This window comes from Cygnus olor, chromosome 9 (genome assembly GCF_009769625.2).
Source record: "Cygnus olor isolate bCygOlo1 chromosome 9, bCygOlo1.pri.v2, whole genome shotgun sequence".
Taxonomy (NCBI): Eukaryota; Metazoa; Chordata; class Aves; order Anseriformes; family Anatidae; genus Cygnus; species Cygnus olor.
Window position 1 is genome coordinate 21,237,723 of NC_049177.1, and position 18,587 is coordinate 21,256,309.

Genomic DNA, 18,587 nt, shown 5'->3' on the forward strand with positions numbered 1-18,587 from the left:
AAGGGCAGGTTAAAGAAATGGGGTTATGGTGTGCTGAAAATAACAAGCAGGCACTGGCAGGTCAGCTCAGTAGCTCTAACCTCCTTTTGTCTCGCTTATCCCTGGGGAAACAAGCACCTTTTGGAAGGTACTGAGCAGCTGAGCAGATCCGGAGCAGCACTTTATGATGCTGTAAGGAACAGGGCAGCTAATGTCACACTGCTGGGGCTAGGTCCCTACTGAACCTGCAGACATAAAAACTCCAGGTAGGAAACAGTTTACTGTTCACTACTACTGCTGCCCTAAATCCATCCTACCAAAATACAAATAGCAGAGGCACCTTGTCAGAGGCTGGGCAGGAAACACGGCTTCTTTCGAGGTACTGCACCCTGAATCTCATCCCTAAATTCACAGCATTCAGCTCTTCTCGCTTTGCCTTCTAGCTGAGAAGTAACAAAAGATTCTCCCACAAGGCGTTTTGTATGTCTCGTGAAAAGCACAGTTAATTAGTTTCTGAAAACTTCTCGGTTTACACAGTAAATGCACGCTTTATACACTATCGAAACTTGGTGGTGTAAATAATTATTTGATAAAAGCCCCTGGGAAAGAATCCCAACTCCTGCACTGCTTTAATAAGGTTACAAGACTGATGAATATCAGCCCTTCCAGTCTTTCAGGTAATGAACAATGTTTCTGTACAACTTTCATTATCTTCCAAATTCCGGGTTAGCATTCACAGGCATCGTGTGGTTTGGGGTTTTATTGTGTGTGTGAGAACTACACTGAAAGCAACATTCATTTACTCCCTTGAGGGCAATGTTTGAAAGACTTGGGGGTCAAATGAATGCACGGTTATTACTGGGTCGAGATTTCGCTTCTTGACTATGGGCCTAATCCTGCAATTTTAGGCAAAAACCCCTAAGATTAAATATGAGTTTCAGTGCAGAAGTCAGCAGGAGCAGGCTGCCCTTTGGGAAGCCAGATTCTGCTTGAGCCCTGACTCCCTGCTGCTGCAGCCCTGTCCCTATGCCCTGGGAGGTGTTGTGCCCTGAGCAGCTTCCCAGCCTCTCCGTCGCGCTGCTCTGCCCCACTTCTGAGTGCAGGTTCAGGTTTCCTTCCCTCAGCAAGGTATTTGCTTCAGAGAGTGCTCACTTGTCTGCCACGGTGTGAGTTAAAAACTAAGAGAGAGAAATAAAAGCATGAAATGTTTCTACTATTGAAAACAGGCTTTTTTTTCCCCACTTTTTTTAATCGATCATTTAAAAAGTGCTTTTACGTTGTACTCAGAAAGGTGCATCACAGAGGGACACCTGGACAAACTACATTAGAGATGGCTTTAAGTGACAGCATGGCTGTGAGTCCCCTGCAGGCGCTGAGCATCCTCAGGATTTGTTCCGACAGCGAATTCCTCCACACGGCTTCACCGCTGCTGATACCTGAGACGGCCGCTGGCATGGACGTACCACAGCCATATATGCTGCAGACACAGCACCCCTCTGCGTGCCACTGATTTACGGCTCTGTATCCTTCTTTTACCTGTGCCATTTCTTTCAGAACAATTGTTTTTTTATATACAGTTTATTTCCCGTTAACATATGCGTAAGGCTCACCAGAAAATATGGCCCAGTTGAATATTTATGCATAATGATACATTTCTTTCAGATACAATATTGATTATGTGCACAGATAATCATTCATAGCAATTAATGGTTTGTGGTACTCCTATGAGTTTAATTACTCACAAACGTCTAAGTTAGAGAGAAAGTAATAGATAATTCCCAGTATTCTTTCACTACATGTCATTAACATTGAACTAGGATGTCATATTTTAGATTTATTTTAAAGATTCCTAGTTTTGAAATGATTCAAGGAAAATTAATTTTTGTCTATTGGTACTTTTTTGCTCTTCTCTACTTAAGCGCTCTGGCTGCCATAAATCTAATTACATATTGTGGGTCTTTATTTAGACCCACAATACCCTTCTGGTTTCTCATTTGACACACCAAATTAGAAAAACATCACATTCAAAGGCCTTACAACCAGATTTATTAACAACCTTACCTGACCGTGGTCACACCCAACATCACGGTTATTTACACAGTGATTCAATTTCCATTACAATTATGTGCTTTTATGGTTAAGAGAAACTTAGAATATAGTAATTACCACTGAACAATAGAATTAGCTTAATTTAATCATGATTGCAGATATAAATTGCTCATGACAAATAAAATTAAACCCAGGGGAAAGGGGGTAGGAGCTGTGTAAATCACCACAACGTGCTAGATTCCCCATGATGCTGTTAATACTGGGAGCTCCCTGTAGAGAGTGACTGGTGCAATTCCTACAAATACCCTCAAGCATAAAAGATGCTTAAAATTTATTCCCGCTGACCATATCCCTGTAAAATGAGTTAGATATATACACAGGCGGCAATCTGTGAAGTAAAAATTCAGAGAAATTTGAAATCACCAGTACGCTGTGACACAATCTACTTATCATATTTGCTATTTTTGTAGTTGGTATGTGGTAATTCTGGAATTTTGGATCACGTACCTGTGGCTTCTCCATTCCAGAAAGAATGTCTTGAACCCTTTTTGTTTCTGAATCATATTCTGCAAAACAGAGAACGTGGACATAGGAAAAAAAATAAATCACTGAAATGAAACAGAAGTGTCAGCTACATCAACCATCCCTCAGGAAGCTGTAAACAGTACGTGCATGTTACCTGCACATGGGCATCAGCTGTTTTGCTAGTGTGAATTTAAGGTATGCAGCTGCATAAATACTAGTTATAACAGAGAAAAAGGAGGGAATGGAAAGGTTATGATTATTTCTAGAGGCATCCTCCACAATGTTATTAAGGGATTTGGTTTCACAGAGCAGGAACACCCTCTTTCCAAGGACTGCCTGTGGAGGAGGCCTGGGCTTTCCACAGCCCTGGTGCTGCTGAGCCCAGCCCCGGTGTGACACCCCAATGCCGATACCCACGTCCTCCTGCAGCCACAAGGTCCTGTGGCACCAGGCCCCTGCCAGAGATGTCGTCTCCTCGTCCTGAGCTTTAAAAGTGGTGGCAGAGTCTGGTGGGCACAGCCCCGGCAGCAGCTTCTCCACTCAGAGCAACCGCGTCCCACCAGGCGACTGGCACGGCAGCTCTTGTGGGGGGCCACAGTACAGGGCGGGAAGTATTTCTCCCAGATTAGATGGATTCATTAAGCACAGAAAGTGCCACAACAGTGATCATCTGGGCCGTGGAACCAGCATTCCCCTCACCTTTTCCCCGAAAAAGCCTTGAGGTAAAGCGTCAGCTTAGAGTAATGAGGTGACACGAAGCAGCTTTATTCCTTTTGGACCGCAGCATTGAGAGGCCTCGCTTTCCGCTACACTGTTTTCTAATGGAAAACTAGGAACACATTTCTTTTCTTTTTCTTTTCTTTTTTTCAAATGTTAATGTTAAAGGTTTGCTAGCCAAAGCAGAAGAATATATTCCCCAACCCCCAAACAAAAAAAGACACAAAATTTGGCATAGGAAGCAAAAAAATATATTAAGAAAAACGGGTAAGATCATTTCAACAGCCTTCCCAACTGATTCCCCCAAAGCCTGACCTACTTCTTGTAGCCCAAGAATGCCTCTTTATTTTGTCTATGACCTGCTTTAAAAAAGTACATCTTCTTTTTAAAAATTCCATCCGCTTGGCTGCCAAAAAATAAAATTGGCTGAACGCTGAAGGCAAGCCTCCAGTGTAAATGCCCATCTCTCCTACAAGAATGCACCTTGGTGCAGAGGCAATGACAGATCTGCTGCTCCGTGCATTCCTGGATTCCTTTTGGTCTCAGCCACTTGGAAAAGAAAGTAATAGTAATAATTCAGAATAAGAGGAGGATAGCATGATTGCTTTTTTCCATAGTAGATAACCCTTAGAGTGTATTATAAAGTGCATAAACTGTCAGGGTTTAGCCAACGTAAGATAATACTGACTACACAGACATACTAAATTGCTAAGGAAAAGTTTGAGATGCTGGTCCAAGTGAAAACGTCATCTAAATTGAGGGGGCTCAGAACTCAGGCTTCCCTTTAGCATTATTACAGATGCAGAACTGCGCCACAAAAGGCTGGATCCAGGTCTGGAAACTCTGGAGGTCCTGTAGGCTTATCTCGAAGGGATGTTAATAAGAAGCAGCTTCTGCAGCTACAGAACGCAACAAAAATGCTGCTACTATTCTATTGAAAGTTTATGGTTATTATGTCACCCTTAATTACAACCCCCAGAAGCTAAGCGTGAATCATTCTCAACCTTAAATCCCAAACATGTGGACTGAATTTTCTTCCCTCTCTCTGCTTTCTAGCAAGGATGCTATCTGTGGCACACTAAGCAGGAGAAGAAAATAAACCCTGGAGCCCAAAGAAATCTCACTTCTCTCTCCTGTGAAAAATGATCACTTTGTACAGTAACTAAGTCCTCTGACCTTTACAGGTCAGGGCTGAAGGTTCAAATTGTTCAAAATACCAGAGCTGACTTTAAGACCTAAGGGAACTGGGTATACTCAGCAAATAAATAATAATAATTAAAAAAAAAAAAAAAAAAGTACCTCAGACTTCTCCATGAAGAGTCCAAATTTTTTGCTATTACCTCCCTAAGTATGTAGTGTGTTCACAACGAAGCCCAGAGTATCAGGCACACTGAAGCCTTGCATTAATAAGGACACGTGCACATCTATGTGCACAATGTGGACATTTATGTCCCCAAGAGTATATACAGAAACTGGAGATGGGAAGTTTTCTTCAAAGATTATGGGGAGAGGGAATGGGACATACACAAACCTAAGGTGACAATGTGAGCACAAAGAAATTAAGAACTGAAGTTGATCCTCATGGCCCAGACAGCTTGCCACAAATATTAAAGACTAGAAGAATACATATACAGGTAGGTGTTACATCAGATATACCCTATGTTGCTGATTTGCTGGTACCATGAACCATTTTACAAAAGCAACAACAAAGAAAGAAAAGTTTATCATAAAAATTGCCCTTTCATCATTAGCTTTGAAAGCACTATACCCTACGGAAAGAAAGATGTGTGCCTTTGAGTTCTGCACTGAACTAAAATAAAAAATGATTAATAGGTAATGCCACGTGAAAATAGCGCAAGTGTAAAATTAAAGGCAGAAAGCAACAGATATGCACAGATATAAACACACATAAGAGCAGAGAATAGCTCAGGTTGGAAGGGGACCCCAGGAGGTGATCTAGCCCGTCCTCTGCCTCAAAGTAAGAAAAAAAAAAGTGCAACTTTGTCCCATGGAAGCACTTAACAAAACAGACGCTACCTGCTTTGAGAGAGAAAGTAGCTGACAATTGTCACAGTCTTCTAGTATTTCAAATAGTTTCCCATTTTATGAGCCATAAAAGTTCTCAGGCCGCTATGGATGGTTGATCTCCTTTCAGTAACAAATGCAATTATTCACAGTCTCCTGAGCTAGACTAAGCTAAGGAGAACAAGACTTGTCAGGAATCCCTCCCTCAGCAGGAAGCTGGCCTCACCTGCCAGCCCCTCTCGTAACACATTAAGCATCAAGCTCAACATCCTTCTCCCACGCCAACTAGGAGCAGAAATCCCTTGGAAAAAGAAAATGAGACAAAAAATATCTTATATATTCTGCAGTGATAATAGAGAACGGCTGAAAAGCCTTCTTCCTGCAATAACGCCTGCCCCATGGCTTTTGATAACCATCACGCGTTGATGGCTCTTCTACACGATAAGCTCACGGGAGTATTTTGGGATGAGGAGTGTAAGCTCACACACACAGGTGCAGTGGTAGAACGGTGGAGAAGAACAGGAGGAAGAGAGGGGCCAAGAGGTCCTTTTTTGCTTTCCTTTCATGACACTGGGCAAGGAAGTTCAGCCATGTCAAGGAAGAGCCCAACTAACACTTCAGGTCATTGTCCCGTTATAACTTTTCCCCTCAACATCTGTTCCCTACATCTGCCATGGCAAAACTCTTCATCCTAGGAGGAAGCTGGGGGTGGGGATAAAATCCTTGTGAATGCTCATGGAGTCCTCCAAGGGACAGAACCAAAAGCTGAGTTATCCTGCAGTTCCCAGTGTCTAACAGATATTGTAGCTGTCCCAAGGTACAAAACAAGGTTCCCAATCCCAAGCTGTGGGTTAGTTGGATCCCACGTACCAGCTGTAAGACCTGGATTACATCTAAGTTTGTATTTTGATCATCTCTCTTTTTTCGAAGTTTTGGGTCATTACCAAAGCTTCACAGATATAACCAGGAGTAAATGCCCCCCAAAATAAGGAATACTTTCCCAGCAGCTGTTTGGTGCTAACAGGGTTTCAATGCTAATTCTTGCTGAACTAAAGCCTTTCATTATACGCTTCTGTTAGCCTGCATCTATGTTCATTTCTGCACGTACAGTACAAATATAATTTTCAGACCTTTCCAACAACACTTCTGAAATCCAAGAACAGCTTTAAAAAACAGAAAAAAAAAATCTTTTCATTTCAAGGTAAGTTTGAAGTTTCCATGAATAGTTTTCATGTTTGCATGAACAGCAGCTGTGTATGTAAATGGTTTGAAATAGCTACAAGCTCTAAACTAATTAACATTTTCCCATTGCAAATACAGATTTTAGGTTTGTTCTGCATTCTTTCCTTCACAGAAAGGAAGAGGTCCAGCTCAATACTTAGCTTCTGGCCACAGAAAGTATTTACTGTTTCAACAGCCTTTCCATTCCAGAGGAATGACATCAGCACTAGCACTTCACAAACTTTTGGTCTAATTCTCAAGCAGAGCTCCATGCTCACAGATATGCCAGTCATAACATGACATGCTTTCTCAGAATTTGTTCCAGATTTATTGGGGCTGTGACCAGCTTTAATGCTAAGAAAGATCTTTTATCAGTCACGTACAGCACAACCTGCAAGAAAACAAACTCTTCAAAACACAGCACAACTCCTTTGCGAACTGCCTGCTGATGTCAAAGTTTAAGACACAAATAGATTTTTTCTTTTCAAATAATTGTAGAAATTAAAAAACTCCTCATACTAGGACAAAGCAAAAACTTCAGATGCCACGCAGCAGCTGAGTCACAGAAACGAGGACCACCGGGGATGTCACACAGTCATCAAGTCTGTCATCCCACACTGAAACACAATCACATGAGAGATATCTGATTATTTTAATTTTAAAAACGTAATAAAACAAACAAACCATGATCATGACAATCTCACAATGATCCTAAGATGGGCAAATCTACCACAGTACGTAACTCTCCTCGTCATCACAACGATTATCTCCTAGACTTTCCCTGCCACAGCTTAATCCTATCACTCCTTTCCTGCATACCCACTGCAGAGGAGTTCATCCCCACTTTCTTGCTGCAGCCTTTCACATATTTGAAGACATTTTGCTTTTCAAATTAAGCAAGCTCATTTCTTTTATAAGCTCTATTTACTAGATCACAGATCCCACTTACTGCTTTCCTCTGGGATGGTTTTTAAACTGCTCGCCACCCTTCTGAAGAAGCGCTACCAGCACTGGCCACAGCACTCCAGCCAAGCTCCCAGCAGGACCCAGTTACACAGCTCGCTTTGAGGCTGCTGCTTCTCATCGCCTACAGGGCACCTTGAAATTTTTTTTGGTAGTCTACTGTATCTCCCAGAACTACTTTGCAGAACTACTGCATAGTAAACTAAACTAAACAAAAACTAAACTAAACTAAAATAATGCAGGTTTGAGAAAAACCAGCTAAAATTGAATACTTTGTTCTTGCCTCTATCAAACTGTTTTTCTTTCAAAGCCAATTGAGTTTGACTCATGTCCTGTTGTGTCCTCCTTCCCTCTCTCTTAACCCATCATGCACTGCCAATCCTACCAGAGCCTGATATGGACTTTAATTTAATAAGAATCAATTCTTATTCCATCCCTCAATTCCTTAATGAAAATATTGAATAAAGTAAGACCTAGGACAGATTGCTGCTGAATATAATTTGATGCATCTTGCCAGCTTGTCCAGTGCAGGACAGTGCCATGGATAAACAGCAAGGGTATTTGCTAGCAAACGGCTCTAACAGAGCAAAGCAAATCCAGTGCCATACTGAACACACATGGCTTTATGAAATGCTTTGCAGCACCACTTCCACAAAACTTTGTGAGTCCAAGAATCAAAAACTTAGGGAAAAAAGTCCATTTTCAAAACAGTCAAACACACCATGCTAAAACATAGGAGGATTACTAATTAAGCCTAAAAGTATCAGGATGAGCTTTCAATTCTAAATACTCAGTATTTCAAATATTCTGCTAATGACATGAAAGCTAACAAAAACCATTAGCAAGAAATGGCTGCAGCTCCCATACCTAAGCTAGAGGGCTTGGAGTTGCCCAACTTCAGGAAAAGATCCAACCACTGAAGTGTTCTCATTCTTAAAAAAATAAAAATAATAAAAAAATTTGCAGTGTAAGAGAAATCTGCAGAAATCTGTTTTCTGACCTTAGTAAGGAAAAGAAAAAAAAACCTCTAGCCATCCTCACTAACTGAAACGTATGCCTCTGCACCACTGTAATTTATGCATAAATTTAATTTGCTACTTTAAATGATCACTTGGCCATAGTTCATATCTATCAATTTGATAGTTTTACCTCGACTGCTGTAAGTATCCTACCATCAATGGGGCAGGATACTTTAAAATATCTGGAGTGCAAGTTCAGTTCATATGGTTTATCCCTCTGTTTCACGTCAGCATTCTGCAACTCTAACCAAAGATATCTGCTATCACTTCGAAAAGCATCAGATGGTTTCACATCAAGCAGATGTAGGAGCACTCAGCTGTATGTAACAGAGTCACTTCTGCTAAAATTTGTTTTAAAAATAGAAGTTAATTGCATTCAATCCTCCCTGTCCTCCAATATTGTTTTGATGCATATTTTTTGTTGGGACGCATCAAGAAAACTAAGATCAGCTGCACCTACAAGGAAAATGGAATGCTGGATGCAAGGGACAAACGGAGTGTAAGTGACACGTTGGGTTTGTTTTTCTCTGCTTCTTTGTTGCTACTGCTGGGACACAGTAATAACAACTTCTGCTTTACTGGCTGAAGATCTGAGTGAATTCCTACTGTGAACACGCAGTTGGTCCATTAGAAGGCAGAAAAGGGCTTTCTTAGGAAAATACAGCAACCGCCCCATCTATATCACATACGTATTGCTTCTTAAGAAAGCACTTTGTACAAATTACAAGGAAGATAACAGATGCAATGCACTACATATGGCTGTAGCTGGCTGGTTTTGAAGAAACATCAAATCAAACAATGACTTAACCCACAGAAACCGAGACAGCACAAGCTGAATCTGCTCTAACAACAAACTCCGCTTACACACAGGACCTCTTCTTGGAGAGCTCTTTCCTACTTTTGCCTCTTATTTTCTATGTTTTTATTGTTATTTTAGGCATTGTCTCTTTTGCTCTTACACAACAGCAGCCTGCGTGCTACGTGAGTTTGAGAAGACAGAAATCTGCAGACAAACACAGGCTGACTGCACCAGCTGCCACATGCAGTGGCCACCAGTCTTCCCTTCCGTGAGGCATGTTGAAAAATGGCTTAGCTGATTCATAGAAACGTAGCTAACCAAGAATAACCATGTTATATACTGTTGTTTTTTACTAGCATAATTTAAGTGCTACAGGCTACAATTTAAAAACGCTCCCCTAAGTTGTGCTGACATAGGCAAAACCCCCTGCCTGAGCAGGCAGGCAAGCATCCACATGTGCAAGACAGGTAAAGATATGCCACACATGCTAATTCCTACTCATGCTGGCAAATTCTCATGTGTGAAAGCTATTAATAAGGTTCGACAAAGGATCTTTGCAGCTAAAAATGTGAGTCTCTGCAGCTGGATGTAAAGCCCTACCGCTGTCATCAGCTGAGAGACGCAGCACATCTGCCTTCTGGCCAAGGAGGGGACAGGCGGCTCTGCTGCACGGGTTACGTGCTGAAGGGGCACCAGGGAGAGCTGCAGCTCAGTGCTGTATGTACCTCAACGGTCAGATCATACAGGCAGGCTTGGAAAATATTTTTTTTTTCAAAATTAGACAAACTATCCTTTCCAATTAACAAATGGTTTAAATCACTGTCCCTTCCTGCTCTTTGCCCGATTTTGACTGCTGAGAGAACTGCTATGATGTGAGTTTATTAGTGTGTATTTTAAACAAGCATTACCTCTCTTCTTTTTTGACTTTCTTCCTTTTCTGCATCATTTGTGATTTGGTTGGATTTATAGGAGCTACAATTATTTGATACATCTTTGCAAAACACTCTTCTACCTATTCTTTTAGGAGTTTTTAAGTAGACTACTTGCAGTTGGCATTAATGCCTTTCATTTGAAGCTAAGATAAAATGTTCTGATTTGAGAAGGAGGCTGAAAGGCCTGCTTCAAATTCTCCTGGAGCTCCTGACTCACAACTTCTGGGTAAAAATTTGACGTTTCATTTCAGCTACAAGCTTTGCCGGCAAACGGTAGCCTTTTTTTAGAACAATGAAGTTCTTCAAGCATCTCATGGGTTTCTACGATAACTGGAATGTGTGGCATCGCCTCATCCCTAATTCCTTTCATTTATTTGCGTGCTGTTCCATGCCTTCCCCCTCTCGGTTCTCCTTATTTCCTGTCACTTCAGCCCATGACTGCCTGTCTGTCTCGCCTTCATCAGTATTCAACAGCCACGGTCCGACCTGGCAGGGCAGCCCGGGCAGCCCTCCAAGTCTGAGGAACTGAGCGGTCATTCAAAAGCAGAAGTAACTTCTGCCCAGATCACCACATTACTACTATTATTACTCCAAGCTGCCACAAACGACGTGGTCGAAGAGGCCCCGCAGGTTTCCCCAGTCCAAGGGAGGAGGAGGAGTGGAGGCCCAACTGCGCCTCTAAGTTATCGATGCTCCTTAAGTTGTGAAAGGCCTCAACAGCGACTCAAAAGGAGGTCTGGCTGCTGCCAGCTGTGAAGTGACGTTATCTGGAATTTACAGACGCGAGATTTCCTCTCGGAAATAAAAGGTTCCCTTCAGTCACGGCAACTGACTTCTCAGCAGCTGGGCGATGTGAGGGCCAGAAAGTCACGGATCCGAACAACGAGAGGCAGTCTCACCACTTCTCCTCCCAACTGAGCTCTACGTTGATGGAAAGCACGAGCTTGACAGCACCAAAAATTACAATCTTCTCGTCACGGGCCGGTCAGCGACAGCTCCGCTGCATCCTGCCACCAGCTTGAGATGCAGCAGACTGTGTCTGCATAAAATTTGTCTCCATCATGGAGACATTTCTCTCTTTCACTCCATGGTCCTTCTTGCTGAGACAGCCAACAAACAGGTCCACCCATGTCCGAGGTGACCCCTGCGCCCTCTAAGATGTGAGCGGGAAACACAATTCCTGTCAAACACAGGCTCTGACAAGCCTCCATCGTTACCAGCCCAGGTGGCACTCACGCAAGAGGTTTTCCAGCCCTGTGACTGCAGCCCCATGCCAATGGAAACAGCTTTCTCTGAAATACCATCTCCAATGCAGGGAGACAATGGCATCAGAACTGAACCTAAAATCAAGCTTGCTTTTTCTTAATCTTCAATACAGCCATACAAAAAAGGGCCTTTGATGATCTGCCCCTTACACGCAATAATAGCATTTTCCTGATCAAACAAAAACTAGCAAATAGCCTACAAATCTCCATATTTGCACAGGAAAACAATCAGACAGCACAGCTGAAACAAACTCCATAGGAGCTCCAAACGTGGTCTGGATTAAACACTGCTCCTCAGCCAAAATTAACAATCCCCTTGGCAGTGAGCGCCGTAAAGCCACCGGGTCTGCTACAACAATGCGAAGGCAGCAGAGCACTTTCCGTGCGCAGAGGCGTAGGGGTGCCCCTCAGAGGCTAGGGAGCTTTAAGAAAATAACCGCAGGCCCAATTTTGCCCTCAGTCACAACTACCCAACCTCACTTAAATCAGAACAGAAATTAATGGAGAAACATATTCAGACTTCATTGCAGGCAATGGAAAGATACCGTATTTTAGGAATAACCACTTTTTTTTTTTTTTTTTTTTTTTAAATTCTTGGAAAGAGTCAGGGAGTCATTCATCTTCTACAAGAAAGCAAGCAGGCAAAACTTTATCTAAAGCAGGACACAACATATATGTATTCACTGTACTTGATTTTGTTTTAACATTTACATTGAAGTCGAAATTTTATTTCCATGCATTATTTACAGTATCTGCACGTTTAAAAAAATTAAAAGCAGACTTTTCCTGTGGAATCTAAGAAAAATCACTCCAAATTTGAAATACGAAGAGTTTTCATGGAACCTGCACTGGGATTTTCCACTGCCAAACCAGGTGAATGGCTACAGAGTCACGATGTCTTGTGAGTGAACCCCATCCTAGTTTTTCTGTTACAGATGACATTATTAACCTCTTTTTCCAGATGAAAGCTACACGATAACCAGATTGCAGGCAGCTGGGGGGACATGACAATAACCTAGGAAAGAATGAACATTTTTTTCATTCCATTGAGCCCAGCCACTACACCTCAGCGATGGGGAAGATGAGGAGCTCCCACTGTCCTCTAAATCAACTCGAACACCGACAGTTTGACAGCAGATCAGAAATAAACTGTCTTCCTAATGACAGAAGACAAGCAACTTACTCAAATAACCCCAGCCTAAATTATTTTGCAGTCAAATCTGAATGATGACCGGCCTACGACTACTTGAACTAGAATTATATTAAATAACATTTCATAAAGAGCAGATGTGACCAACGCTATCATTTCTGAAGGAGAAAGCGAACTGAGTTTTGCGAGGCAGCAAGTTGTTTTTGTACAAACTTTGGCTTACGGCTGCGTGCAGCTTTGCAGCCGTTGGCTTTCCGTCTGCTCCCCAGCTGTGCCCCCAGGCCCCTCACACAACTCCTGTGCACGCCGGAGCATGAGAATCATGCACTCTGCTCAGCCTTACGGCTCGTCTGCTACCAGGAACAATTTTGAAACACATGTCTCAAGTGAACCCAGCATAAATCCATTTCACTGGCAGGTGCTAAATTCCTACAACACTTTTTTTTTCTTTTTTTTTTTTAAATAAAAAAGGCAGCCATGATGATACTAAGTACCCTCCCATGTCTCTGACATAAGTAAAAATCCCTGGTCTGTGTGTCCATACCAAATAACTATAATTAAGTTGGAAGAATTATCTGTGCAAATAGCAGTACTGCATGAGATACAGACAATATACAATCTCAGATACTTCAACCATTTTCACCACTGAGAATCTTTGAAATATTCAAAATATTTCTCAGAAATATCCACCTGATTACAGCTCACTGGGAAGGCTTCAACAAAGCTACAGGAATTTCAACTTGATCTGGATTTCATTGCTGAGATGAAATTCAGACAACAGTCACATGAATCAGTAAATCAAAGCAGCTGCTTCTAAGCACAGCTCCTTGCAGAAAAAAATAAGCAAAAAACAAAGCCCCAGGCTTCAGGACAAAATATTTTATAATAAACCTTGGAGAAAATGGAAATGGCTGCTTCATTCTAAAAGAACGTTTATCCATTTTTTAATTGCAATACTCAACATTTTGGGAATCAAATTCCATCCTTCTTCAGAAAAGGAAACTCAGTGATTGGTTTTGTAGCACAGCCTAAGAGATGTAGATAAACAAAACCCATTAACTTCAGTGGGACGTGAAATTTCAATTCATTGGCTTTGTAAATCCAGATGAATACACAAACAGACATTGTTCAGAACATCTGGGTATACAAATAGGGTTCATTAAATTATTAGGTGTTTTATTTTTTATGCTCTGGAGGGAGGAAATGTTCTACCTCTTCACTAATAAATACCCTCTCCCTTCTGGCTCGATGTCCCAGATATGTCCAAATAAGGGAAATTTGTTTCCCTTCCTTTGTCGGTGGTCCACATTATCTCCTGCTAACTGGTGAGAATACACTGTTTATCCTGTTCTGAAGCTCTGTGACCTTTATGTAACTTCTCCCCAACACAGGGATTTAGTCACCGAGCATTTAAGCAGGATGAAAATGTGCTTGATAATATTTTTTTTCTGCTGGTTAGCTATCTATAAATTACGTAAACTCCTAGGAGAAAGTCTCAGACTCAGATTTCAGTCTTCTGGATTTGACTGTCGGCTGCAGCAGAAGCTGCAAATTCTTGAGATAATATGAAGATCCTTTGGGGGAAGAGGTTGTGCCTTACGTCATTCAGCACCAACTTCCTGATAAATCACGGAGCAGATAGCTTATCCAGCTCCCCTCGGCACTGGTAACACGAGACAAGGGAGGGATGAAAGCAGATGGGACAAATAATATCAGAGTCTAGAGGGGTTGATGAGGATTATGAAAAAACAGCCTTGGGGAAAAAATAAAACAAGGATTTTTAAGTCACCAGTAAGGTCAAATGAGAGCCCTGGCTCCTGACTTCCCCCCTCTTTACTGTATACTTACCTAGATGGACTTTGAGCTGCGTTTCTAACAGGCTAGCTTGCTTATTAAAATTAGGAAGCTTCAGTTAAGGTTTACTTTGTCTGAGCTTCTGCGATGACACTGAAAATGCAACCAGAACCGTGCTCAACCATTCTGCCCTAGTTGTGTCTCAGAGCCATGGAAGCCCAGAAGACCAACGTGGAGCAGCTTACAACCATGCCAGATCAAAACGTCCACAGCTACCAGATGTTTTGTTTGCATTTTCAGGTACAGAAAGTCTGGATGAAACCAAGTTTAATGTATTTATGATCACCTGTAAAAGTAGTTGAGATTCAAGATGGAAGAGCATCATGAAAATAAATTAAAAGGCAAGGGATTATCATCTAAATAGGAGTGTTACCAACAAATTCTAGTGCCTACGTTATGAAGCTGGTTCTTTCATGGCCGAGGGAAAGAACAAATTAGCACAGGGCTTGGACTTGCTTTTCAGTATCACTGTTGTGATATTTATGTTTTACATCGTGGGCCTTTGATGGATAAAGGTAAGTCAAATCTCAAGGCTGAAGAGGAAACAGATTTATCTTTTCTCCCTCAACACAGCGTCTTTCTCAGTGAAACTGGATAAACATCTCAGTGATTCTTTTTGCTAAAGAAAAGCCATAAATTAAGTCTGATCTGGATAAATTCTTGCATGCATACAGATTGACATGAACGTGGGAATGTACTTTGCTTGAACTCTGCATGATGTCAGTGCTTCTAATACATTCATCAGTCTGTAGGAGCTCGCTTAAGTGGACAGTTTACGTGATTATTACAAAGCATTCTGTGGTGCAGGATCCCTGCAGCCCAGCTAACAGACCTGGCTCTGGTGCACAAAGGTGTACTCATCACGCTAAGATCAGAAACTCATAACCATTTCACTTTCTGCCTGGACAAACAATTTCACACCCTATTACCTTGGAAAAAATACAAAACAAAGACTGTTTAAGAAGTATTCATATATCCAAATAAAAACAAAGAAGAACACAAGCTCTGTCATGATGCAGGAGATGAGGCAGAGGCACAAGAATATCACACTGCAAATTCCCTGGTGCCACAAATTAACCATGGCTTCTCAAGGTCAAGGAGTGCCCTAATTAATGCATCGTATTTCCTCTCACTTAATAAAAATATAAAAAAACGATACACATACAACACGCTGCATATTCCTAATTAGACAAGAATCTAAACAATTCAGTCAGGTAATATTATTCGCTGAAACTAAAAAAAAACACAGCAAGAACAGTAGCACGATTCAGATTTCATATGTGATGATCTACACTTACAAGATCCAAAATGTTTCCGTTTCCAGTAAATAGCGCTTCATATTTCATTATTCAGTATAGCTCTAAAATTCACGTATCCTGACAAATGCATTTTAGTCTTTGGAGTGTTTTTTTTAAACATGCTACTAATAAAATCACTATGTCAGTTTTGACATCTTGTCTTCAGGAGACAATCTTGTTAAATCTCCTTATTTTATACAATTTTATACTGATTTAAGGAACCAGAGGAAGCTGCACTTATGCAGGGGTATTCCATATGTCTGCAGTAGAACCATTTATGATAAATTCTGTCCGCAGAACACTTCTACGCTGGTATAACAGATGTCCTCACCAGTATGTACAAAATCCCAGACTGGTTTGGGTTGGAGGGGACCTCAAAGCCCCCCAGCTCCCTCCTGCCATGGGCAGGGTCCCCTCCCACCAGCCCAGGCTGCCCAAATCCCACCCAGCCTGGCCTTGGGCACTGCCAGGGATGGGGCAGCCCCAGCTCCTCGGGGCAGCCTGTGCAGTGCCTCACCTCCCTCACAGCAAAGAATTTCTTCCTAATGTCTAATCTAAACCTCACCTCTCAGTTCAAAACTGTTACTCCTTGTCCTGTCACTACACTCGCTCCCTGTTCCTCACTCCATTCATCAATTCCTGGCTAAGAGAACATAAACATTACATATATTGCCGCAGTGTTTCTCAGCCCCAGTGCTTACAGGGACCAGAAATAAAGAAACTACTCTTTTAAGCTGTTAAATCTGTAGAACATACAGATACAGATACATACACAGCCCAATTAACTTGCAAAACCGATTCAGGACTAGAATAGAAAAGAATTGGCAGGATCCAGAATGAGTAAGTGGAGGAACTTCGCCTGGTTCCTGTCTGCGCTGAATCACATCTCCCTCAATTTCCCTTCAATTTGCAGGCTCTGGAGTCGTCAAACTTGACACAATTAAAAAACAAAACAAATTAAAAAAATAAAATAAAAACCCACCCTTTTTCTAAATATATTTTAAATGTTACAAAGCAAACGGAGATCAGGATGGGCTTGAACCAAGAACCCGCCAGCTCCATTTATTTCCTACGTTGTCATCCACCCTGCATTACGTCCTAGCAGCTTCCTGAGCATACCCCACACGGCTCGAGGACACTTGCTGACAGCGGTTCTCGCGAGCATCCGCCCAGGCTGACAGCACCAGCCAACTTTACCTCTGTGTCAGCAGCTTGCTGGTGGAGCTGGAGCACAAGGTTTTCTATATGGAAATGTCAGCCTCGCAGTTGGGGCATGTTGGAAAAAGGAAAAAAATGCAACCAGCAGATTAGGAAGCAAGAAAAGAGATCAGTATTAAGAAATACTCACTTAAGTACTTCAGTTTTGCTGAGTTCAGTACTTTTAAAGTGTTTTCAAAGTAAAACCACCCTAGTTCGAAAGGTGTCTTGCTAAGCCCATTTTCCAAGCGTTCCTGACACATTCACCTCAACCAAATGAGCACAGGGAGGTAGTCGTATCTCCTGACAAATGTCCAGCAGCAATGCAGGCAGGGATAGATACAAGCAATGGTTTTCACCTTTGGGAACACCTCAAGTCTGCTTTAGTGCACAAACTCAGACGTGCAAAACCTCAGCTCTAGGAAAGCACCACCTTCGTGGCTTTAGGCTGGTTGCGCACCTATGATAACGGTGTTACAAAGGCTTATGATCCATCTAGTCTCTCTGTAGAGTTGTTCTGGGGACAGAACAGGTATGGACAGCTTCTGCAAGCCAGGCGTACGTTCAGGTGCCGGTGAAGCTGCCTGCCCGCAGCCCGCTCGGGTTGTTTGTGCCGGCAGCCGTGCCCCAGAGCCCACCCCGCCGACGGGCAGGATGCACGCCCCAGCTCCACCTCCCGCTTCCCACTTCTGCTCATGGGAGCGCTCTAGTTTTTCCTATCTTAGGTTCTCAAAACTTCAGTGAGAGCTAAAAAAAGATTTTATCTGATCTGAAAGAAAAAATGTTTTAGTAGCACTGAGGCAAAAGCATTATAAGAATGCTTAAAACTGCCTGCGTTCCCACCGCGCTTGCGGTCGCACACAAAGCTTCCCAGCTAGCAGATCATTCCACGACCAAGGAGCGAACCACCGAGTGCATGAGAAGGAAGTGACTCAGACTGAAATTCATAAAGGACAGCATGAATGGGACAGGATTTCCGCTTACAGCTCTTTTACATGGCGAGGCTCCTTTCAAAAAAAAAAAAAAAAGGAAAAAACAGCCAATCCCTCCACTCCTGGTCAAGTTTTAAACCAGCTCTGTAGAAAAGCAGCAGTATGGATTCAAATCAGAACCTCCCCAGGCCTCCAAGCCCTCTATCTGTACAAGACACTGTCCATCCTACCACAACAAATACATGGAATAGTAGCTAACCTTTCAATTATAAGCCATTGGTTTTTGTTTCTTTTTTAAATTTTACAATGGCATATTTCTAGCATCCAGCATAAGCCAAAAATCTTTATTTACAGCTCTGTCTCCCAAAAGAAAGACACGATGCTGTCATTGAAAAAGGTCTGAGGAAACTCACATCATTTACATATTCCAGCATCATCGTTCACGTACTCAGTTTTAGCACTATTGATGATGCTGTCACCCCATCTCTTCTACCAGTGCTGAACCAGCTCTTTGGTAAAAACCCTGGTTCTTTGAGCATCGTCAGGGAGCAGCAAGGCATTGACACAAGGCAGAACGTTCCAGAAGCACTTACGTGCATAATACACGCAATTAGTGGGTATTTTATGGAAAAGTACATCATTAACTTAAATATCTCATGTCC

The 18,587-nt window shown here is 42.1% G+C and overlaps 1 protein-coding gene across 4 annotated transcripts in view; it reads right to left on the minus strand.

Annotated features, from left to right (window-relative positions):
* Nucleotides 1-18,587, minus strand: part of FNDC3B (fibronectin type III domain containing 3B) — a 185,402-nt gene that overhangs the window by 68,205 nt on the left and 98,610 nt on the right. For all 4 annotated transcript variants that reach the window (XM_040566522.1, XM_040566523.1, XM_040566520.1 and 1 more), the window contains one exon: nucleotides 2,536-2,594. In XM_040566522.1, the coding sequence (XP_040422456.1) occupies nucleotides 2,536-2,594 (59 nt within the window). The remainder of the gene's footprint in view (nucleotides 1-2,535; nucleotides 2,595-18,587) is intronic.